Source organism: Mobula hypostoma, chromosome 30, assembly GCF_963921235.1.
Source record: "Mobula hypostoma chromosome 30, sMobHyp1.1, whole genome shotgun sequence".
Taxonomy (NCBI): Eukaryota; Metazoa; Chordata; class Chondrichthyes; order Myliobatiformes; family Myliobatidae; genus Mobula; species Mobula hypostoma.
In genome coordinates this window covers 12,354,948-12,379,157 of record NC_086126.1, presented here as the reverse complement: position 1 = coordinate 12,379,157, position 24,210 = coordinate 12,354,948, and the positions used below count along the sequence as shown (strand labels likewise).

Here is a 24,210-nt window from a genome sequence, read left to right as displayed (position 1 = left end):
CTTCCAATCTATCCAAGTCTCTCTGCAGACTCTCCGTTTCCTCAGCACTACCGGCCCCTCCACCCATTCTTGTGACGATACTCTTCGTATCGTCACAAACTTAGCCACAAAGCCATCTATTCCATAATCTAAATCGTTGATGTACAATGTAAAAAGAAACGGCCCCAACACTGAATCCTGCGGAACACCACTGGTAACCGGCAGCCAACCAGAATAGGATCCCTTTTTTCCCACTCTCTGGTTCCTGCCAATCAGCCAACTCTCTATCCACGTATGTAACTTTCCCGTAATTCCATGTCTCTTATCTTGTTAAGTAGCCTCATGTGTGGCACCTTGTCAAAGGCCTTCTGAAAATCCAAATATACAACATCCACTGCATCTCCCTTGTCTAGCCTACTTGTAATTTCCTCAAAAAATTGTAATAGGTTTGTCAGGCAGGATTTTCCTTTAAGGAATCCATGCTGAGTTCTGCCTATCTTGTCATACGCCTCCAGGTACTCTGTAACCTCATCCTTGACAATCGACTCCAACAACTTCCCAACCACGGATGTCAAGCTAACAGGTCTATAATTTCCTTTTTGCTTCCTTGCCCCCTTCTTAAATAGCGGAGTGACATTTGCAATCTTCCAGTCTTCCGGAACCATGCCAGAATCTATCGACTTTTGAAAGATCATCGCTAATGCCTCCGCAATCTCCACAGCTACTTCCTTCAGAACACGAGGGTGCATTCCATCTGGTCCAGGAGATTTATATACCTTTAGCCTATTCAGCTTCCTGAGTACTTTCTCTGTCGTAATTGTGACTGCACACACTTCTCTTCCCTGCCACCCTTGAGCGTCCGGTATACTGCTGTCTTCCTCGGTGAAGACTGATGCAAAATACTTGTTCAGTTCCTCTACCATCTCCTCATCTCCCATTACAATTTCTCCAGCATCATTTTCTATCGGTCCTATATCTACTCTCACCTGTCTGTTACTCTTTATATACTTGAGAAAGCTTTTAGTATCCTCTTCGATATTACTTGCTAGCTTCCTTTCATAGTTAATCTTTTCTCTCTTAATGACCTTCTTGGTTTCCTTTTGAAATATAGCTCCTCTTCACTTGATGGCATCATTTCTGGTTTATCTGCCTCTCATTGTCATTCTGGAAACGTGCAGTCCTTTCATACCCCGTCTCTTCATCTCTTCTGCTTTTGTTGTTTGTCTCTGATCCTGGAGTTGTGCATGCCTCTCCTCCTCTGTCTCTTCTTCTCTCATCTGTTTTTGTCCTGTCTCCTTGATTCTGGAGTCATGCGGCCCTGGCCTCATCCGATTCTTGTTCTCTCCCTCTCCTTGCCGCTTCCCGACGAGGTTTGGCGTCACCTCATGACCATAATGTCCCCCTTCCCTTTTCTCGCGGCATAATTAGGCTGGCCATTTTTTTTTTACCCTTATGCTGGATAGAAGATGCGAAGCAGTAACACCAAAGGATGCTGATTATTCTTGATGATATTGTTGGCGCTCTCCTAAATGGACGCGATATAGTCACCGCTGTCCTTTGACTGCAGCAAAGGGTTTTATGAGTGTCTCGTAGTACGTCATTACAATAAGATTTAATTATCTCTTACTGATGGGTGGCGGTTCGATCTGTCCCAATCCTGCACATGCTGGTGGTGATTAGCAGAATGTGACCCCTCGAAATAGAGCTGCCCTGCCCTTTTGCTCCGGTAGGTGTCACTGCAGAAGCTGGCCGTGCGCATGCGTCGGGCTGTCGCGTCCCGATTTCTATGATTGCTGATCGGGTCTCGAGTGAAAACCAGTCTGTTGATTTTTGCGAATGAGCAATTTTTTACTAATATGTAACCCGGAACTTTGCCTGTATTCTGTAAGTTAGCGCATTTTAATTCTATTTAGCCAAGAAAGTGCCGCTGTAATGCACCGTTTGCGCTAATTGGAGGTCACAAACAGACAGACAGAGCATGAGAGCTCTAGTGGTACAGTACGTATATAGATGGACCGGGACGAATCTACTGCCTTCTGTGGGATTTTCCACTCAAAGGTTTTGGTGTTCCCATGCCAGGCTGTGATGCAGCCCGTCATTTCCTTGATGAATATAGTTTCAAGACGATAAGATATAGGAGCAAAATTAGGCCTTCGAGTCTGCTCCGTCATTTCAACCATTTTCCCTATCATCCCCCAATGTCCTACCTCCTTCTACTCCCCCATCTCTTCATGCACTGACCGATCAATAATCTATGAATCAATAATCTTTCAATCCCTGCCTTAAATAAAAATAAAGACTTGGCCTCCACAGCCGCCTGTGGCAGAGAATTCCAAAGAATCGCTCTGGCTAAAGAAATTACTCATGACCCCTTTCAAAGGTCAACGCTCTATTGTTAGACACGCCCGCCACGTTTGAAATTTCACCACTGACCGAGACCCGTCGCTCCGATCAAGGTGCAGGGTCTAACCGCGATCGCCGTGCTCACTACAGCCCGTGGTGGTCAGTGCTGGGGTCACCTCATTCATCCAGTTACCCTGTTAACATTGCAAACACAGGCAGACTCAGAATGTAAAAGCTTTATTGCGCAAGAATAAAGACTATATATATATATATATATATATATATACACATTCACATCAAAGTTGCTGGTGAACGCAGCAGGCCAGGCGGCATCTCTAGGAAGAGGTACAGTCGACTTTTCGGGCCGAGGCCCTTCGTCGGGACGAACTGAAGGAAGAGCTAGTAAGAGATTTGAAAGTGGGAGGGGGACGGGGGGATCCAAAATGATAGGCGAAGACAGGAGGGGGAGGGATGGAGCCAAGAGCTGGACAGGTGATTGGCAAAAGGGATATGAGAGGATCATGGGACAAGAGGCCCAGGGAGAAGGAAAAGGGGGAGGGGGGAAACCCAGAGGATGGGCAAAGGGTATATTTAGCGGGACAGAGAGAGAAAAAGGAGAGGGAGAGAAAGAATGTGTGTATATAAATAAATAACGTATGGGGTACGAGGGGGAGGTGGGGCATTAGCGGAAGTTAGAGAAGTCAATGTTCATGCCGTCAGGTTGGAGGCTACCCAGACGGAATATAAGGTGTTGTTCCTCCAACCTGAGTGTGGCTTCATCTTTACAGTAGAAGAGGCCGTGGATAGAAATATCAGAATGGGAATGGGATGTGGAATTAAAATGTGTGGCCATTGGGAGATGCCATGATCCTCTCATATCCCTTTTGCCAATCACCTGTCCAGCTCTTGGCTCCATGCCTTCCCCTCCTGTCTTCTATCATTTTGGATCTCCCCCTGCCCTTCCCACTTTCAAATCTGTTACTAGCTCTTCCTTCAGTTAGTCCTGACGAAGAGTCTCGGGCAGAAACGTTGGCTGTACTTCTTCCCAGAGATGCTGCCTGGCCTGCTGCGTTCACCAGCAACTTTGATGTGTATTGCTTGATTTTCCAGCATCTGCAGGATTCTTCGTGTTTGTATATATATATATATATAGATAGATAGATAGATAGATAGATAGATAGATAGATAGATAGATATATAGATATATATAGACATACATCTGCGGCTTAATTATACAATTATGGTAATAACTGGTGAGCCGGTGAGTTGAAACACAGATACTACCGAACGTAGAACGTACAGCGGTCGAGCACAGAAGCGGGTTACTTGGCCCCTTGATGTCCATGACGAGCGATTGTCCAAGAGTTCCAACTCAAACTTGGTGTGTGTGTGAGAGAGAAAGAGAGAGAGAGGCCCGGGGAATGTATGTATGTTAGTGATAGAGTGTACGTACACACACACACACACACACACACACACACACACACACGCACACACACGCGCACGCGCAGAATGTGCTGTGTTAGTATCCGTTTGACCTGGAGTCTGGGGTATTGCTTCAGCAGAGCTGTGTGCACCGCAGCGGTCCTAGAGTCCGGAACTTTGCCACCCTGACGCACTGCTCTTCAATCACCTGCACCGGCCCGAGCCACGTGCGGTCCCAGACTTTAAATCCACAGCTGATTCTCAGCGGAGAGTGAGAGAGAAAAAGAACTGGAGCCAGTAGAGTTTCCTCGCCGGTACCCCGGCAGATTCATGAAACCACCCTCTCTCCCGCTGACCAGCGTCGCACAGTTCGATCACCTTGGCATATAGAGGACTCCTGTGGAAGGGAACGTCCGGGATATCAAGCGCAGTCTTCTTGCAGGTGGGGGTCCTCAGCTCCCGGGAAACACGGTAAATTATCCGCTCTACACCCTGGAAGAGCACCCTACCGTCAGAGGCGCGGGGTAAGATGAAAACATCCTACATCGGGCTACTGGGGAATGGTACCGACTGCCACGCTCCAGGCCTCAGGGCCGTGCTGGCACAGCCAGTGCCCGGGCTCGATAGGGAAGGACGGCAGTCTGGGCTCCTGATACAAGTCTGGTGAGGAAAACCCCTCTAAAGCTCTGTAAAAGGGGGTGCCTGTATCCGACCGGGAGGGTACGGCGAGTGGCCACCCACCACTTCTTCCCTGCTGTTCAACCTCCACCACTCCCGCCCCACCTCCCCTGCACAGGAGCTCTTCTGTGGGAGCACCGCTCCCCCTCCTTCAACATCTCCATACACTCCAACAATCCTTCGGCTCCCCGACTCGTCCTCTCCTTCACTCCTACCCGACTCTCCTCTCGACAGCGCTCAGCTTTCCCTCCCATCTCTTCCCCACTTCATCCCCAAACTCCCTTCCATCTTCCACCCGACCCTTTCTCCCTAAACCCCTCACTAATATACACGCAAAATGGTGAAGGAACCCAGCATCTATGGAAAGGAATAAACAGACGTCGTGTCGGGCCGAGACCCTTCATCAGGGCTGGAGAGGAAGGGAAGGGGCCAGAATATAAAAACATGTCGTGGGAATGAGGATAAGATGAAAGGCGACGGGTGAAGCCAGGTGGGCCGGGGGCAGAGGAAAGAATGCGTCTTTTCCCTTCGGGGAAGAAACCGCAGTGTGGTCTGGATATCGTCGCCGCTGACAACGAGCCTGATGGGGGCCGGTGGTTTGTGACTGAGTGCAGCCGACGGTAAGTTCAGATCGGGAAGCGAAGTGACAGGATGAAATGGATTTTGGCAAGAACTGAGTCGTGGGTAACGGGTTGGGATGAGGAGGTGAAGGGGAGTAGGACCGGGGTTGGAGATTTTGTCGACGTTAAGTTAATGAACACTTTCATGTCTGAATGTGAGAAAAGTCTTCACCCGGTGAGAGTGACAGACTTCATAAAACTCAGATCTGGAGTATTGCGGATAGTTCTGGTTTCCCCACTAGAGGAAGGACATTGAGGCTCTGGAGAGTGTTCCTGATTAGAACCTGAAACGGTACATTTTTCATGATCAATACACTTTATAAGGCCGTGAGATATAAAGGCAGAATTTAGGCCATTTGGCCCGTCGAATCTCCTCCGCCATTTCATCATTTTCTCTCCCAGCCCTCAATCTCCTGCCTTCTCCCCGTGTTACTTCATACCCTGACCAGTCGAGAATCTATCAATCTCTGTCTTAAACGTACTTAAAGGCTTGCCTGTGGCAACGAATTCCACAGATTCACTACTCTCTGGCTGAAGAAATTACTGCTCTCCCTCCAAAAAGGACGGCCATCTATTTGTGGCCGAGTCCTCTGGTCTCACACCCACCCGCCACATTTGAAATTACACCGCTGACTAAGACCCGTCGCTCCTATCGAGATGCTGGGTCTAACCACGATCGCTGAGCTCACTATAGTCCGTGGTGGTCAGTGCTGGGTCGACCTAATTCACCGAGTTACCCTGTTAACATTGCAAACACAGGCAGACTCAGAATGCAAAAGCTTTATTGCGCAAGAATAAAAACATACATTTGCAGCTAAATTATACAATTATGTTAATAAGCCGTCAGTCCGTGAGTTGAAACCCAGATACTACTTGCACCCCACGGGACATCCTGTCCCGCAGCTTCCTCGGGCACTTCGCTTTCACTAACACGTATATATCTTTAGGGTGCATCTGGTGAATTTCAACCATTTCCTCGAGTTTGCGACAGAACTCTGAATTCCCACAGGCGACCTTAAGTGAGGGGAACTCGGACAAAATGCTGTGTTTCTCCCCGGGGGTGAATGGCTTATGACAGAGAGACGGATATTAGCCCGGGGAATGTAAATTAGCGAGCGAGGGTATAAACATGCACGTTTGTCTGTATGCGTTGTAGAGATTGCATTACGAGGCGCCCCGGGCCGTGGTAAAGTGCTGTATTCGTATCCATTTGACCTGGTGATCAGAATTATTGCTTTAGCTGAGCGGTGCGAGCCACGCTGTGTGCCGCCGGGGTCCTACAGACCGGTCACTTGGCCGTCCTGGAGCAAGAAGATTCAGTCACCTGCGTGGGCCCCACCCACGGTTGCTCCAAGACTTGAAATTTACAGGTCATTGTCTGCGGGGAAAAGCAGAGGCCAGTATTAAAAGAGTTTCCCGCCGGTACCCCAGCAGATTCATGAATCCCCACCAGGTTCCAGTGTCCCTGGGGACAGGACCCCAGCCCCTCACTCCCGAGACCACCAGTGCACTGATCGCTCACCTTGGCATATTGAGGATCCTCGTGGAAGGGACAGTTCCGGGAAACAGAACTCTTCCTGCAGACGGTAGTTTTCAGCTCCAGGGTGAGATAGTACAGGAACCCCGCCACCACCTGCAAGAGCACCTTACAATCAGAAAGGCCTCAAAACATCTCTACAGGGTGTCTGTGTGTATCAAGCCAGGAGTGGTCACCCATCTACACACACCCACCACCTTTACTCTGCTGGTCATAAGAAATAGGAGCAGGAGTCGGCCATCTGGCCCGTCGAGGGTGCTCCGCCACTCAATAAGATCACGACTGAGCTGACCATGGACTCATCTCCACCCACCTGCCTTTTCCCCATAACCTTAATTCCCCTGCTATGCAAAAATCTATCCAACCTTGTCTTAAATATATTTACTGAGGCAGCCTGCACTGCTTCATTGGACAGAGAATTCCACAGATTCACCACTCTCTGGGAAAAGCAGTTCCTCCTCATCTCTGTCTTAAATCTACTCCCCCGAATCTTGAGGCTATGTCCCCTAGTTCTAGTCTCACCTGCCAGTGGAAACAACTTTCCTGCCTCTATCTCTTTTATAATTGCATTTTTCTCTAAGGTTTCTTCTCATTTTTCTGAATTCCAGCAAGTACAGTCCCAGGCGATTCGATCTCTGCTTATAGTCTCACATCCTCCTCTCTAGTCTCAACATGGTGAAACTCCAAAGCCAGTATATCCTTCCTCAAGCAAGGAGACCAGAACTGCCCGCAGTACTCCAGGTGCCACGTCACCAGTACCCAGTACAGTTGCAGCATAACCTCCCTGCTCTTGAATTCAATCCCTCCAGCAATGAGGGCTACCATCCCATTTGCCTTCTTGATAGCCTGCTGTACATGCAAACCAACCTTTCGTGATTCGTGCGCAAGCCCTCCCAAGTCCCTCTGCACAGCAGCGTGCTGCAATCTTTTACCGTTTAAATAATAATCTGCTTCCTTTTTCCATTCCCAAGTGGATGACCTCGTGTTTACCAACATTGTACTCCATCTGACAGACATTTGCCTACTGACTTAACCTATACATATCTCTCTGTAGATTCTCCGTATTCTCCCTCTCCCTCTCCCCCACACCCTTCTCCCCACCCTCCCCTCCTCTTGCCCCTCCCTTACCCCTCCACCCCATCTTCCCCCGCTCCCACTCCTCCTCCTACTCTCCCTCCCTCTACTTCTCCCTCTCCCCCTCACTATCTTCCTGCTCCCTCAGTTCCCCTCTTTCCCATTCCTCCTACCCATTTTATCCACTCCTTCTCTGCTCTCATCCGCTCCTCCCCTCCCCCTGCCCCACTCTTCCCCTTCTCTCCTCTCCTCCCCACTTCTCCTCCTCTCCCCAGCCTGTCCTTTCCCCACTTACCCCCACTCTCTCACCCTCTGCATTGCATCTCCCCTGCCCCGCTCCTCCCCAGTTCCCCTCCCCATCTACTCCCCACTTCCCCTCCTCCTCCCACCCTACCCTTCTCCCTCTCCTCCTCTTGCTCCTGCTCCATCTACCCTTCCTCCCCCTCTCCCCCTTCCCCATCTCTCCTCCCCTCAGCTCCCCCATGCCCCGGCTCCCCCTCCTCACTCTGCCCTTCTACTCCCCGCTTCCACGGCCCCAACCCCTCCTCCCTCCCCTACCCCTCTCCTCCTTCCCCTTTCCTCTTCCTATTTCTCTCCCCGTCACCTGTTTTTGAGCCGATATCACATTCGACACCGCGGTATGAAACAAGTCGCTGGATTTGCTGTTGAAGTCCTCCTCCGCTACCCGGATCGCGTTCACCACCCCGGGGTCATCTTTGGGCACCGGGCAGAGGCCGCCCGGCATGCAGGGCGTCACCACCACCACCGCCCCCAACATCAACACCAACACCACCAGAACCGAACCCATCTTCCTCCGCAGTAAAGCAAATAACAGGTGCTGGCGTCTTTTCCTCCGCCCTGCGCTGGTCACTCCCCCGTCTCTGGCCACGTCATCCTTCTGCGGGACTTCCGCACCCAAATCCACAATCTCCTCACGTCTTTTTGTAACATTGCAAACACGAGAAAGGAGCAGATGCTGGAAATCCAAAGCAACGCACACACAAAGACAAAATGCTGCAGGAACTCAGCAAGCCAGGCAGCATCCATGGGGAAAAAGAAAGTATAATCGACGTTTCGGGCCAAGACCCTTCAGCAGGACTATGGAAAAGAGAGGTTTTGGGCCAAGATCTTTTCTTCAGGACTGAGAGGGAAGGGGAAAGACGGCTGGATAAGAAGCTGGAGGGATGGGACAGACGCTAGCTGGAAGGTGACAGGTGAAGCCGGGTGAATGGGAGAGAGGATGGAACCAGAGGGGAGGGGAGAGTGGACCATAGGGAAGGGATAGAACATAGAATAGTACAGCACAGTACAGGCCCTTCGGCCCACAATGTTGTGCCGACCCTCAAACCCTGCCTCCCATATAAGCCTCAACTGAGATTCCTCCATATACCTGTCTAGTAGTCTCTTAAACTTCACTAGTGTATCTGCCTCCACCACTGACTCAGGCAGTGCATTCCACGCACCAACCACTCTCTGAGTAAAAAACCTTCCTCTAATATCCCCCTTGAACTTCCCACCCCCTTTAAAGCCATGTCGTCTTGTATTGAGCAGTGGTGCCCTTGGGAAGAGGAGCTGACTATCCACTCTATCTATTCCTCTTATTATCTTGTACACCTCTATCATGTCTCCTCTCATCCTCCTTCTCTCCAAAGAGTAAAGCCCTAGCTCCCTTCATCTCTGATCCTAATCCATACTCTCTAAACAAGACAGTATCCTGGTAAATCTCCTCTGTACCCTTTCCAATGCTTCCACATCCTTCCTATACTGAGGTGACCAAAACTGGACACAATACTCCAAGCGTGGCCTAACCAGAGTTTTATAGAGCTGCACCATTACATCGCGACTCTAAAACTCTATCCCTCGACTTCTGAAAGCTAACACCCCATAAGCTTTCTTAACTACCTTTTCCACCTGTGAGGCAACTTTCACGGATCTGTGGACATGTACCCCGAGATCCGTCTGCTCCTCCACACTGCCAAGTATCCTGCCATTTACTCTGTACTCTGCCTTGGAGTTTGTCCTTCCAAAGTGTACCACCTCACACTTCTCCGGGTTGAACTCCATCTGCCACTTCTCAGCCCACTTCGGCATCCTATCAATGTCTATCTGAAATCTTTGACAATCCTCTACACTATCTACAACACCACCAACCTTTGTGTCGTCTGCAAACTTGCCAACCCACCCTTCTACCCCGACATCCAAGTCGTTAATAAAAATCACGAAAAGTAGAGTTCCCAGAATAGATCCTTGTGAGACACCACTAGTCACAATCCTCCAATCTGAATGTACTACCTCCACCACCACCCTCTGCCTTCTGCAGGCAAGCCAATTCTGAATGCACCTGGTCAAACTCCCGTGGATCCCATGCTTTCTGACTTTCTGAATAAGCCTACCGTGTGGAACCTTGTCAAATGCCTTACTAAAATCCATATAGATCACATCTACTACACTACCTTCATCTATGTACCTGGTCACCTCCTCAAAGAATTCTTATCAGGCTTGTTAGACATGACCTGCCTTTCACAAAGCCATGCTGACTGTCCCTGATCAGACCATGATTCTCCAAATGCCTATAGATCCTATCTCTAAGAATCTTTTCCAACAGCTTTCCCACCACAGACGTACGGCTCACTGGTCTATGATTACCCGGACTATCCCTACTACCTTTTTTGAACAAAGGAACAACATTCGCCTCCCTCCAATCCTCCGGTACCATTCCCGTGGACAACGAGGTCATAAAGATCCTCGCCAGAGGCTCAGCAATCTCTTCTCTCGCCTCGTGGAGCAGCCTGGGGAATATTCCGTCAGGCCCCGGGGACTTAGCTGTCCTAATGTATTTTAACAACTCCAACACCTCCTCTCCCTTAATATCAACATGCTCCAGAACATCAACCTCACTCATATTGTCCTCACCATCATCAAGTTCCCACTCATTGGTGAATACCGAAGAGAAGTATTCATTGAGGACCTCGCTCACTTCCACAGCCTCCAGGCATATCTTCCCACCTTTATCTCTAATCGGTCCTACCTTCACTCCTGTCATCCTTTTGTTCTTCACATAATTGAAGAATGCCTTGGGGTTTTCCTTTACCCTACTCGCCAAGGCCTTCTCATGCCCCTTCTTGCTCTGTCAGCCCCTTCTTAAGCTCCTTTCTTGCTTCCCTATATTCCTCAATAGACCCATCTGATCCTGGCTTCCTAAACCTCATGTATGCTGCCTTCTTCCTCCTGACTAGATTTTCCACCTCACTTGTCACCCATGGTTCCTTCACCCTACCATTCTTTATCTTCCTCACCGGGACAATTTTATCTCTTACATCCCGCAAGAGATCTCTAAACATCGACCACATGTCCATAGTACATTTCCCTGCAAAAACATCATCCCAATTCACATCCGCAAGTTCTAGCCTCTAGCTACTTTCTGTAGCTGTAATAGTATCCCTGACCAGTAATGCCATCCCTCCTCCTCTTTTTCCGCCCTCTCTATCCCTTTTAAAACACTGAAATAATGGGATATTGAGAACCCATTCCTGCCCTGGTGCCAGCGAAGTCTCTGTAATGGCCACTACATCATAATTCCATGTATGTATCCAAGCTCTCAGTTCATCACCTTTGTTCTTGATGCTTCTTGCATTGAGGTACACACATTTCAGCCCTTCTACCTTCCTGTCTTTACACCGTTTATTCTGCTTCTCTTTCCTCAAAGCCTCTCTGTATGTTAGATCTGGCTTTACTCCTTGCACTTCTTTCACTGCTCTATCGCTCTGGGTCCCATCCCCCTCGCAAATTAGTTTAAACCCTCCCGAACCATGCTAGCAAATTACCTAGAAGGATATTGCTCCCCCTGGAGTTCAGGTGCAACCCATCCAATTTGTACAGGTCCCACCTTCCCCAGAAGAGATCCCAATGATCTAAAAATCTAAAACCCTGCTCCCTGCACCAACTCCTCAGCCACGCATTCAACTGCCATCTCCTCCAATTCTTACCATCTCTGTCACGTAGCACTGGCAGCAATCCTGAGAACGTCATCCTCGAGGTCCTGTTCTTCAGCCTTCTGCTTAATTCCCGAAACTCACACTTCAGGACCTCATCCCTCTTCCTGCCTATGTCGTTTATCCCAACATGTATCACGAATTGTGGTTGCTTTCCTTCTCGTACCAGGATGTCATGCATCCGGTCAGAGACATCCCGGACCCTGGCACCCGGGAGGTAACAAACCATGCGGGTGTCCTTCTCACGTCCACAAAATCTCCTGTCTGCTCCCCTGACAATAGAGTCTCCAATGACGACAGCTCTCCTCTTCTCCGTCCCACCCTTCTGCACCACAAGGTCAGACTCAGTGCCGTAGGCCCTGCAACCGTGGCTCACACCCGGTCGGTCGTCCCCGCCGACAGTATCCAGGACGCTAAACTTATTATTCAGGGGAATGGCTACAGGGGTTCTCTACACTACCTGTCTGCTCACCTTCGCTTTCCCCCTTCTGACTGTCACCCAACGACCCGCTTCCGACAGCCTAGGTGTGACTATCTCCCTGTAGCTCTCATCTATGACTGCCTCATTCTCCCTTCTGAGTCGAAGGTCATCCAGCTGGTGCTCCAGATTCCTTACACGGTCTTCCAGATCGCCCAGCCGTATGCACTTCTGGCAGATGTGACTCTGCGGGAGAGGGGCGTTCCCCCAAGACCGCCACGTCTCACATGAGAGGCACATCACCGTCTCAGGAGACATTGTAAAAACTAACTGCGAGCCAGCTTGTCCTCCGCCTTTTCTCGTCGAAGCCTCTCGAGTCAAAGGCTCCAATCTCCACTCCTTCACTGGCCCACTCACGCTCTGGCCGCTTCGCTTGAGCTGTCCCTCTATTTATCTGTTTGAGCTTTCCAAAATGTTTGGTCACCTGACCTCGACTGCCCAATCAGCTGCTTTCTGCTGAGTCTGAGCTATTCAAATCTTGATTGTCTAATTAACGGCTCAGTGCTGACTATTCAAATCTTGATTGACTTGATTGCACAGACCAACTGCCAAAACTGTCAGAATCTCTCGAGAGGAGGAGGGGACCCTGGTGGAGGTAATAAGAAGTGAATGGTCCGAGTTGGGAACGTTTTTATACCACAAGGAGAAAATTATTCATGACATTGTGGTGAAGCTTCCCAGACGGAATATAAGGAGTTTCTACTCCAACCTGAGAGTGAACTCAGTTTGGCATACTTTGGCCATGGTCGGACACGCTGGAACGGAAACGGGAATGGAAATCGGAATTAAGAGTTTCGGCTACGGCGAGTCCCGCTTGTGGCAGACGGGGGTGGTGGTGGTGCAGGTGCTGGAAGTGGCCTCCTAGTTTCCTACAGTGTTGACTGTTCGTCAGCTGAACCAGGCCGGGAAACTCACCACGTAACTCGCAATTGGTCGAAGCTTGCACTTTTTCGCCTCTGCAAGAACAAGAATGTGACCAGGCCAACAACTTAAAACATGAATTCTACTCTACTCTGTGTACCAATACTCATTCAAACAGCTCCTCCAGTTCTAATCACAACAATCGGGAATCTCCCATTGTTCAGAAGATCGACCCTTCTCCCAGTCCCCGGCATGCACTTTGTTCCTTGCGATGATGACTCTTCGAGGTCATCGCTATGATGCATTTGAAGCCTCTGCTTTCTTTTCATTCCATTCCAGTTCAAATGTTGCTTTCAGTGTCAACGTCAACTGACTGTCCTATAACACCTTCCACTGGATATAGTCAGACAGCTACACAGCTTCTCTTGTCTCCTTCTATTCTCGTTCAAACCAGGTCACTTAGACAGTGGGTCGAGGTACCAAGACGACTTCTGCAAACCTGCCATTGTACTCAACACACAGCTTATCTGAGAATGTTCGCAGGTTTAGCAGCAACTCATTATCACAACGTTCAACTGCTCTGATTCGTTTACCTCCGAGGAAGTATCAGTTCTCAAACAGTTCACAAGATGGAGGCTACAGGGCAACCTCACAAAATGGCGGACTCCATTCCGTCAAGCACATGGCAAAAGCAAAGACAATTGGTTTGTCTGTTTCCACTAACCTCGACCCATTCGAGTTTGACACTTTCTCCCATATTTTCACTCCCCCCACCCCCGGTCGACAATGGATCTCACCGATGTAGAGGAGGCTGCGTCAGGAGCACCAAACACAATGGACGACTCCAGCAGATTCGCAGGTGAAGTGCTGCCTCACCTGGAAGGACAGTTTGGGGCCCTCAGTGGAGGAGACTGGGCAGGTTAGGCCAGTTGCAAGGATAAGTGCCTGGAGGGAGATTAGTGGGGAGGGATGAATGGACAAGGGAATTATGGAAGGAGCGATCCCTGTGGAAAGTGGATTGCTGCGTGGTGGGGAGGCGGTCAGTGGAAGTTGTGGAGGGTGGTGTGTTGGGTGCGCAGGCTGATGGAGGGGTAGGCAAGAACAAAAGGGACTCCATCACTATTAAGGCAGCGGGAAGAGTGTGTGAGCGTGGATGATCGGGAAATGGAGGAGATGCGGGTGAGGGCAGCATCAATAGTGGAGGGGGGCGTTCTTTAAAGAAGGAGGACATCTCGGATGTCTTGGACTGGAAAGCCTCGTCCTGAAGGTGAAGAGACTGAGAAATGCAAATAGCACTTTTGCCGGAGACGGTGTGGGCAGAGTTATAGTCAAGATAACCATGGGGATCAGCTTTATAAAGGATATCTGTTGACTGTTTGTATACAGAGACAGAGAGAACAAGAAAGGGGAGGGAGGTGTCGGAAATGAACCAAGTGAATGTAAGGGCCGGGTGGAAGTTAGAGCCAAGGTTGATACAATTGAAGAGCTGAGCGTGGGTGCATGAAACGGCGCCGATGTTGTCGACAGTGCCGCGAGGGAGGAGCTGGGATTCAGAACCAGGGAAGCCTTCGAGCATAGGCCGTTCTGTGCAGCCGACATGAACGGGCAGGCATAGGTAGGGCCCGTGCCCTCGCCTTTGGCTACCCGTCAGGTTCGGAGAGACAGACAGGTGTGCGGACCAGGTCCGCCAGGCGGAGGAGGCTGGTGTTGGAATGAGATTGGGTGGTTCTTCTGTCAAGAAAGAAGCGGAAAGGCTTTGAAACCTTCCTGATTGGGGGTGGGGCGGTGGAGCAGGGAGGAAGAAAGGCTGAACATCCAAGGTGAAGATGAGGTGGTCATGGCCAGGGAATCGAAGGTTACGGAGAATAGAGAAGGCATGAGAACTGTAAAATAATATTAAGAGACCAGTGGGTGAAGTCCCGAGAGCTCCAGCGGGTTTAAAAACAAAAATGGTCCTTTCATGTACCTTCTCTGATATAGACTTCGATCCCAGACCATAAGAACTTTAAAACAAGTAAGGAAACGTTAAGATCAATTCCAAAACATACAGGAAGCCATTGCAGATTAGGTCCGGCAGGAATGATGTTCTCTCTCAAAGGCTGGCAGTGGTGTTCTGAATGATTTTTTGCACAAAACGCCCTCCTGTTCACCGCTCCTCGTTTCAGAGAATGGTGCAAAGAAACACAGAAAAACAGAAACAAAACATCCAGTAAGTGGCTGTTCTGTGGGAAAAAACACCTTACTCATCAGTGGTTGGAGTGGTAGGGCGTATTCTGGAGTTGGGGTATATGGCAAATATTAATTTGCCCAGCGACCAATTTGCAGACCTGAACATGGATTGTAGATTGAATTCAAAGTGCAGTCCTGAACAATAACTCTCCCTGAGCTGTGCGCTGTAGTCGATTGCAAACCGGACAACGCTGATTAACACACATTGTGGGTGTCTGGAGTGTGGGTGCGATGAGGGAGGGGATTGCAAACTACATGTAATCTAAAGGAAGAAATGTAGATACATTGTAACCATAGAATGGTCCTGCTCTTGCTTTGATCTTTGGCATATAAAAATGTCACAGAGTATTGGGTCGTGAGGTCTCTTCCCCCGAGAGCGTCTCATTTTGTTGAATAAAAGTCTTTTGTATCCACCAGCTTCATTCAGTGTCTCTGTGGCAACTTTGTTCTCGTTACAAGAGGAGAATGGCCAGACTGGTTCAAATAACCAGGTGTTACAACAGTAGTGTGCAGAAGAGCATCTCTGAACACACAACATGTCGAACCTCGAAGCGGACGGGCTACAGCAGAAGATCATGAACATACACTCAGCGGACACTTTTTTAGATACAGGAGGCACCTGATGTAGTTGTCATTGAGTGTACAGGACATTCGATCAGCTGTAGTCAAAGCTAAAGTGAAATTTATTATCAGGGTCACGACATACAACCCTGAGATTCATTTTCCTGCGGGCAGACTCAGCAAATCCATAGAATAGTAACTGTAAACTGGATCAGTGAAAGATCAACCGGAGTGCAGAAGACAACACACTGTGCAAATGCAAATATCAATAAATAACGAGAACATGAGATAAAGGGTCCTTAAAGTAATATGATTGGTTGTAGGGGCATCTCAATAGATGAATGTAGTTATCCCCTTTTGTTGGAGACCCTGATGGTTGAGGGGTAGTAACTACTCCTGAACCTCGTGGTGTGAGTTCTGAGGCTCTTGTACCTTCTACCTGATGACAGCAGCGAGAGGAGAGCATGAGCTGGGTGGTGGGGGTCTCTGATAATGGATGCTGCTTGCCTCCGATGGCAATGTTTCATGTAGACGTGCTCAGTGGTGGGGATGGCTTTACCCGCGATGGACTGGGACGAATCCACTACATTTTGTTGGATTTTCCACTCGAAGGTTTTGGTGTTCCCATGCCAGGCTGTGATGCAGCCAGTCATGTCCTTGATTCATATAGTTTTAAGACCATAAGATATAGGAGCAAAATTAGGCCTTCGAGTCTGCTGCGTCATTTCATCCATTTTTCCTATCAGCCCCCAATCTCCTACCTCCTTCGCCCCCGCAGCTCATCCCTTCCTGCCCTGACCAATCAAAAATCTATCAATCTCTGCCTTAAATAAACATAAAGACTTGGCCTCCAAAGCCGCCTCTGGCAAAGAATTTCAAAGAATCACTCTGGCTAAAGAGATTACTCATCACTCTTTTCAAATGTCAGCGCTCTATTGTTAGACACGCCCGCCACACTTGAAATTGCACCGTTGACTGAGACCCGTCGCTCCGTTCAAGGTGCAGGGTCTAACCGCGATCGCCGAGCTCACTACAGCCCGTGGTAGTCAGTGCTGTTAATGTTACCCTGTTAACATTGCAGACACAGGCAGATTCAGAATGCAAAAGCTTTATTGTGGAAGAATAATATATATATACACACACACACATCAAAGTTGCTGGTGAACGCAGCAGGCCAGACAGCATCTCTAGGAAGAGGTGCAGTCGACTTTTGGGCCGAGACCCTTTCTTCAGGACTAATTGAAGGAAGAGCTAGTAAGAGATTTAAAAGTGGGCGAGGGACGGGGAGATCCAAAATGATAGAAGACAGGAGGGGGAGGGATGGAGCCAAGAGCTGGACAGGTGATTGGCAAAAGGGATATGAGAGGAACATGGGACAGGAGGCCCAGGGAGAAGGAAAAGCGGAAGGGAGGAAACCCAGAAGATGGGCAAGGGGTATAGTCAGAGGGATAGGGGGAGAAAAAGGAGAGAGAGAGAACAATGTGTAGCGGAAGTTAGAGAAGTCAATGTTCATGCCGTCAGGTTGGAGGCAACCCACACGGAATATTAGTGTTGTTCCTCCAACCTGAGTGTGGCTTCATTTTTACAGCAGAGGAGGCCGTGGATAGACATATCAGAATGGGAGTGGGATGTGGAATTAAAATGTGTGGCCACTGGGAGATGCCATGATCCTCTCATATCCCTTCTGCAAATCACCTGTCCAGCTCTTGGCTCCATCCCTCCCCCTCCTGTCTTCTCCTATCATTTTCGATCTACCCCCTCCCCCTCCCACTTTTAAATCTCTTACTAGCTCCTCCTACAGTTAGTCCTGACAAAGGGTCTCGGCCAGAAACGTCGACTGTACCTCTTCCTAGAGATTCTGCCTGGCCTGCTGCGTTCACCAGCAACTTCGATGTGTGTTGCTTGAATTTCCAGCATCTGCAGAATTCTTCGTGTTTGCATGCTTATATATACATTTGCGGCTTAATTATACAATTATGGTAATAACTGGTGAGCCGTTGAGTTGAAACACAGATAGTACCGAACGTAGGACGTACAGCGGTCGAGCACAGAAGCGGGTTACTTGTCCCCTCGATGTCCATGACGAGCGATTATACAGGAGTTCCAACTCAAACTTGGTAGGTGTGTGTGAGAGAGAAAGAGAGATAGTGGCCCGGGGAATGTATATTCGCGAGAGAGTATACGTACACACACACACACACACACACACACACTCACGTAAAGTGCTATGTTAGTATCCGTTTGACCTGGGGACAGGAGTATTGCTTCAGCAGAGTTGTGTGCACCGCAGAGGTCCTACAGTCCGGTCACTTTGTCACCCTGACGCACTGCTCTTCAATCATCTGCACGGCCCCGAGCCACGGGCGGTCCCAGACTTTAAATCTACAGCTGAATCTCTGTGCAGAGAGAGAGAGAGAAAAAAAACTGGAGCCAGTAGAGTTTCCCCGCCGGTAGCCCGACAGATTAATGAAACCTCCCTCTCTCCCGAGACCACCAGCGCACAGTTCGATCACCTTGGCATATGTGGACTCCTGTGGAAGGGACAGTCCGGGAAGTCAAGCGCAGTCTTCTTGCAGGTGGGGGTCCTCAGCTCCCGGGACACACGGTAAATTATCCGCTCCACAACATGGAAGAGCACCCTACCGTAAACATCCTACACCGGGCCACTGGGGAATGGTGGCGAGTGGCAGGCTCCAGGCTTCAGGGCCGTGCCGGCACAGCCAGTGCCTGGGCTCGATGGGGAAGGACCACAGTCTGGGCTCCTGATACAAGTCTGGTGAGGAAAACCCCTCCAAACCTCTATAAAAGGGTGCGCATGTATCCGGCTGGAGGGCACGGCGAGTGGCCACCCATCACCTCCTCTCTGCTGTTCAACCTCCACCACCCCGGCCCCACCTCCCCTGCACAGGAGCTCTGCTGTGGGAGCACCGCTCCCCCTCCTTCAACATCTCCACACACTCCAACAATCCTCCGGCTCCCCGACTCGTCCTCTCCTTCACTCCTACCCGTCCCTCCTCTCCACAGCGCTCGCCCTTCCCTCCCATCTCTTCCCCCCTTCCTCCCCAAACTCCCTTCCATCTTCCACCCGACCCCTTCTCACTAATCCGCTCACTAATCGACACGCAAAATGGTGAAGGAACCCAGCATCTATCGAAAGGAATAAACAGCCGTCGTTTCGGGCCGAGACACTTCATCAGGGCTGGAGAGGAAGGGAAGGGTCCAGAATATAAAAAGAATGTCGTGGGAATGAGGATAAGATCAAAGGCGACAGGTGAAGCCAGGTGGGCCGGGGACAGAGGAAAGAATGCGTCTTTTCCCTTCGGGGATGAAACCGCAGTGTGGTCGGGATATCGTCGCCGCTGACGAGCCTGACGGGGCCCGGTGGTTTGTGACTGAGTGCAGCCGACAGTAAGTTCAGATCGGGAAGCGAAGTGACAGGATGAAATGGATTTTGGCAAGAAGTGAGTCGTGGGTAACGGTTTGGGATGAGGAGGTGAAGGGCATTAGGACCGGGGCTGAAGATATTATCGACGTTAAGGTAATGAACACTTTCATGTCTGACTGTGACAAAAATCGTCACCCGGTTAGATTGACAGACTTCATAAAACTCAGATATGGAGTATTGCGGATAGTTCTGGACTCCCCACGAGAGGAAGGACGTTGAGGCTCTGGAGAGTGTTCCTGATTAGATCGTGAAACGGTACATTTTCCGTGATGAATACACTTTATAAGGCCGTGAGATATAAAGGCAGAATTAGGCCATTTGGCCCGTCGAATGTGCTCCGCCATTTCATCATTTTCCCTCCCAGCCCTCAATCTCCTGCCTTCTCCCCGTGTTACTTCATACCCTGACCATTCGAGAATCTATCAATCTCTGTCTTAAAGGCAATCTCTGTCTCTCGTACTTAAAGGCTTGCCTGTGGCAACGAATTCCACAGATTCACCACTCTCCGGCTGAAGAAATTACTGCTCTCCCTCCTAAAAGGACGGCCCTGTATTCTGATGCCGAGTCCTCTGGTCTCACACCCACCCGCCACATTTGAAATTACACCATTGACTGAGACCCGTCGCTCCAATCGAGATGCTGGGTGTAACCACGATCGCTGAGCGCACTATAGTCCGTGGTGGTCAGTGCTGGGTTGACCTAATTCACCGAGTTTCCTTGTTAACATTGCAAACACAGGCAGACTCAGAATGCAAAAGCTTTATTGCACAAGCATAAAAACATACATTTGCAGCTTAATTATACAATTATGTTAATAAGCGGTCAGCCCGTGAGTTGAAATCCAGATACTACTTGCACCCCACGGGACATCCTGTCCCGCAGTTTCCTCGGGCACTTCGCTTTCACTAACACGTGTATATCTTTAGGGTGCATCTGGTGAATTTCAACCATTTCTTCGAGTTTGCGCCAGAACTCTGAATTCCCACAGGCGACCTTAAGTGAGGGGAACTAGGACAAAATGCTCTGTTTCTCCCCGGGGGTGAATGGCTTATGAGAGAGAGAGGGATAGTAGCCCGGGGAATGTATATTAGTGAGCGAGTGTGTACACACGCGCGTTTTTGTGTGTGCGTTGTGGAGATTGCATTACGAGGCGACCCGGGCGTGGTAAAGTGCTGTATTCGTATCCATTTGACCTGGTCATCAGAATTATTGCTTCAGCTGAGCGGTGCGCGCCACGCTGTGTGCCGCCGGGGTCCTACAGACCGGTCGCTTGGCCGTCCTGGAGCAAGAAAAGTCAGTCACGTGCATGGGAGCGAGCACCGTTTGGTCCCAGACCATAAATCTACAGTTCATTGTCTGCGGGGAAAAGCAGAGGCCAGTATTAAAAGAGTTTCCCGCCGGTACACCGGCCGATTGATAAATCCCCACCACGTTCCAGTGTCTCTGGGGACAGGACCCCCGCCCCTCTCTCCCGAGACCACCAGTGCTCTGATCGCTCACCTTGGCATACTGAGGATCCTCGTGGAAGGGACAGTTCCGGGAAACAGAACTCTTCTTGCAGACGGTGGTTCTCAGCTCCAGGGTAAGATGATACATGAGCACAAACACCACCTGCAAAAGCACCTTACAGTCAGAAAGGCCTCAAAACATTTCTACAGGGTGTCGGTGTGTATCGAGCCAGGAGTGGTCACCCATATCCACACACCCACCACCTTTACTCTGCTGGTCATAAGAAATAAGAGCAGGAGTCGGCCATCTGGCCCGTCGAGCCTGCTCCGCCATTTAATAAGATCATGACTGATCTGACCATGGACTCATCTCCACCTACCTGCCTTTTCCCCCCAACCCTTAATTCCCCTACTATGTAAAAATCTATCCAACCTTGTCTTAAGTATATTTACTGACGTAGTCTCTATTGCTTCATTGGACAGAGAATTCCACAGATTCACCACTCCCTGGGAAAAGCAGTTCCTCCTCATCTCTGTCTTAAATCTACTCCCCCGAATCTTGAGGCTACGTCCCCTAGTTCTAGTCTCACCTACCAGTGGAAACAACTTTCCTGCCTCTATCTCTTTCATAATTGTATTTTTCTCTAAGATTTCTTCTCATTTTTCTGAATTCCTGCAAGTACAGTCCCAGGCGATTCAATCTCTGCTTATAGTCTCACACCCTCCTCTCTAGTCTCAACATGGTGAACCTCCAAAGCCAGTATATCCTTCCTGAAGCAAGCAGACCAGAACTGCACGCAGTACTCCAGGTGCAGCCTCACCAGTACCCAGTACAGTTGCAGCATAACCTCCCTGCTCTTGAATTCAATCCCTCTAGCAATGAAGGCTAACCTCCCATTTGCCTGCTTGATAGCCCGCTGTACATGCAAACCAACCTTTCGTGATTCATGCACAAGCACTCCCGAGTCCCCAGTCACATCAGCATGCTGCAATCTTTTACCATTTAAATAATAATCTGCTCTTCCTTTTCCCCTTCCCAAGTGGATGACCTCGTGTTTACCAACATTGTACTCCATCTGACAGACATTTGCCTACAGACTTAACCTATACATATCTCTGTGTAGATTCTCCGTATCCTTCCTCGCCCTCTCCCTGAACCCCTTCTACCCACTCTCCCCTGCTTTTGCCCGTCCCTTCCCCCTACACCGGATCTTCCCCCGCTACCACTCCTCCTCCCACTCTCCCTCCCTCTGCTTCTCTCTCTCCGCCTCACTATCTTCCTCCTCACTCACCTCCCCTCCTTCCCTTTCCCCTACCCCTTTTATCCCCTCCATCTCTGCTCCCCATCCTCACCACCCCGACACCTCCTCCCACCCTTCCCCTTCCCCCTCTCCTCCGCACTTCCCCTCCTCTGCCCACACCATCTATTCCGCACTTGCCCCCACTCGCTCCCCATCTCCCTCTGCTCCCCAGCTCCCCTCCCCCTTCTCCCCACTTCCCATTCCTCCTGCCTCTCTCCCCCACCCCTCTCCCTCTCCTCCCCTTCCCCCTGCTCCATCTACCCTTCCTCCCCATCTCCGCCTTCCCCATCTCTCCTCCCCTCCCCTTCCCTCTTCCCTGGCTCCCCCTCCTCACTCTCCCCTTCTCCTCCCCGCCCCACCGTCCCACCCCTCCTCCCTCCCCTAACCCTTCCCCCCTCCACTCCCCTTCCTCCTATTTCCCTCCCCATCACCTGTGTCTGGGCCGATATCACATTCGACACAGCGCTGTAAAAGAAGTCTTTAGATTTGCGGTTGAAGTCCTCCTCCGCTACCCGGATCGCGTTCACCACCCCGGGGTCATCTTTGGGCACCGGGCAGAGGCCGCCCGGCATGCAGGGCGTCACCACCACCGCTGCCCCCAACATCAACACCAACACCACCAGAACCGGACCCATCTTCCTCCGCAGTAAAGCAAAAAACAGGTGCTGGCGTCTTTTCCTCCGCCCTTCGTCGTCACTCCCCCGTCTCTGGCCACGTCATCCTTCTGCGGGACTTCCGCCCCCAAATCCACAATCGCCCCACGTCTTTTTGTGACATTGCAAACACGTGAAAGGGGCAGATGCTGGAAATCCAAAGCAACGCGCACACAAACACAAAATGCTGGAGGAACTCAGCAGGCCAGGCAGCGTGTATGGGGGAAAAGAAAGTACAATCGACGTTTCGGGCCGAGACCCTTCGGCAGGACTATGGAAAGAGAGGTTTTGGGCCAAGATCTTTTCTTCAGGACTGAGAGGGAAGGGAAAAGATGTCTGGATAAGAAGCTGGAGGGAGGGGACGGACGCTAGCTGGAACGTGATAGGTGAAACCGGGTGAGTGCGAGAGAGGAAGGAACCAGAGGGGAGAGGAGAGCGGACCATAGGGGAAAGGGAAGGAGGAGGGGACCCTGATGGAGGTAATAAGAAGTGAAATGTCAGAGTTGGGAAGAGGAAGTGGGTGGGGTGGGGTGGGAGGAGAGTTTTTATACCACAAGGAGAAAATTAATATTCATGACAATGTGGTGAAGCTTCCGAGACGGAATATAAAGTGTTGTTTCTCCACCCAGAGGGTAACCTCATTTTGGCACATTTCGGCCTTGGACCGACACGCCAGAACGGAAACGGGAATGGAAATCGGAACTAAAGGCTTTGGCCACGGCGAGTCCCGCTTGTGGCAGACGGGGGTGGTGGTGATGCAGGTGCTGGAAGTGGCCCCCTAATTTCCTACGGTGTTGACAGTTCGTCAACTGAACCAGGCCGGGAAACTCAGCATGTAACTTGTAATTAGTCGAATCTTGCACTTTTTCGCCTCTACAGGAACAGCAATGTAACAGGCTAACAACTTAAAACATGAATTCTAATCTTCTCTGTGAACCAATACTCATTCAAACCACTCCTCCACTTCAAATCACAACAATCGGGAATCTCCCATTGTTCAGAAGATCGACCCTTCTTCTCCCAGTCCCTGGCATGCACTTTCTTCTTTGCGATGATGACTCTTCGAGGTCATCGCTATTATGCATTTGAAGCCTCTGCTTTCTTTTCATTCCATTCCAGTTGAAATGTTGCTTTCAGTGTCAGTGTCATCTGACTGTACGATAACACCTCCCACTGGATCTAGTCCGACAGCTAAACAGCTTCTCTTGTCTCCTTCGATTCTTGTTCAATCCAAGTCACTTAGACAGTGCGTGGAGGTAACGAGACGACTTCTGCAAAACGGCATTGTACTCAATACACAGCTCATCTTAGAATGTTCTCAGGTTTAGCAGAAACTCATTGTCACAATATTCAATTCCTCTGATTCGTTTACCCCCGAGGAGGAATCAGTTCTCGAACAGTTCACAAGATGGAAGCTGCAGGGCAGCCTCACAAAATGGCGGACTCCATTCCGTCAAGCACATGGCAAGAACAAGGACAGTGAGTTTGTCTCTTTCCCCTAATCTCAACCCATTCGAGTTTGACACTTTCTTCCACTTTTTCACTCCCCCACGGCCGAAAATGGGTCTCACCAATGTTGATGAGAC

At 50.0% G+C, this 24,210-nt stretch overlaps 2 protein-coding genes across 2 annotated transcripts; both read right to left on the bottom strand.

Moving 5' to 3' along the window:
* Positions 1-6,333: 6,333 nt before the first annotated feature.
* Positions 6,334-8,464, bottom strand: LOC134339583 (cystatin-2-like). The gene is made up of 3 exons (XM_063036210.1): positions 8,261-8,464; positions 6,568-6,678; positions 6,334-6,423 (listed from the first exon to the last, which is right to left on the bottom strand). The coding sequence occupies exons 1-3, from the start codon at positions 8,462-8,464 to the stop codon at positions 6,334-6,336; spliced, it is 405 nt and encodes a 134-aa protein (XP_062892280.1).
* Positions 8,465-18,083: 9,619 nt separating this feature from the next.
* Positions 18,084-22,606, bottom strand: LOC134339582 (cystatin-like). The gene is made up of 3 exons (XM_063036209.1): positions 22,403-22,606; positions 20,723-20,833; positions 18,084-18,173 (listed from the first exon to the last, which is right to left on the bottom strand). Exons 1-3 carry the CDS (start codon positions 22,604-22,606, stop codon positions 18,084-18,086), a joined length of 405 nt encoding a protein of 134 aa, XP_062892279.1.
* Positions 22,607-24,210: the final 1,604 nt, after the last annotated feature.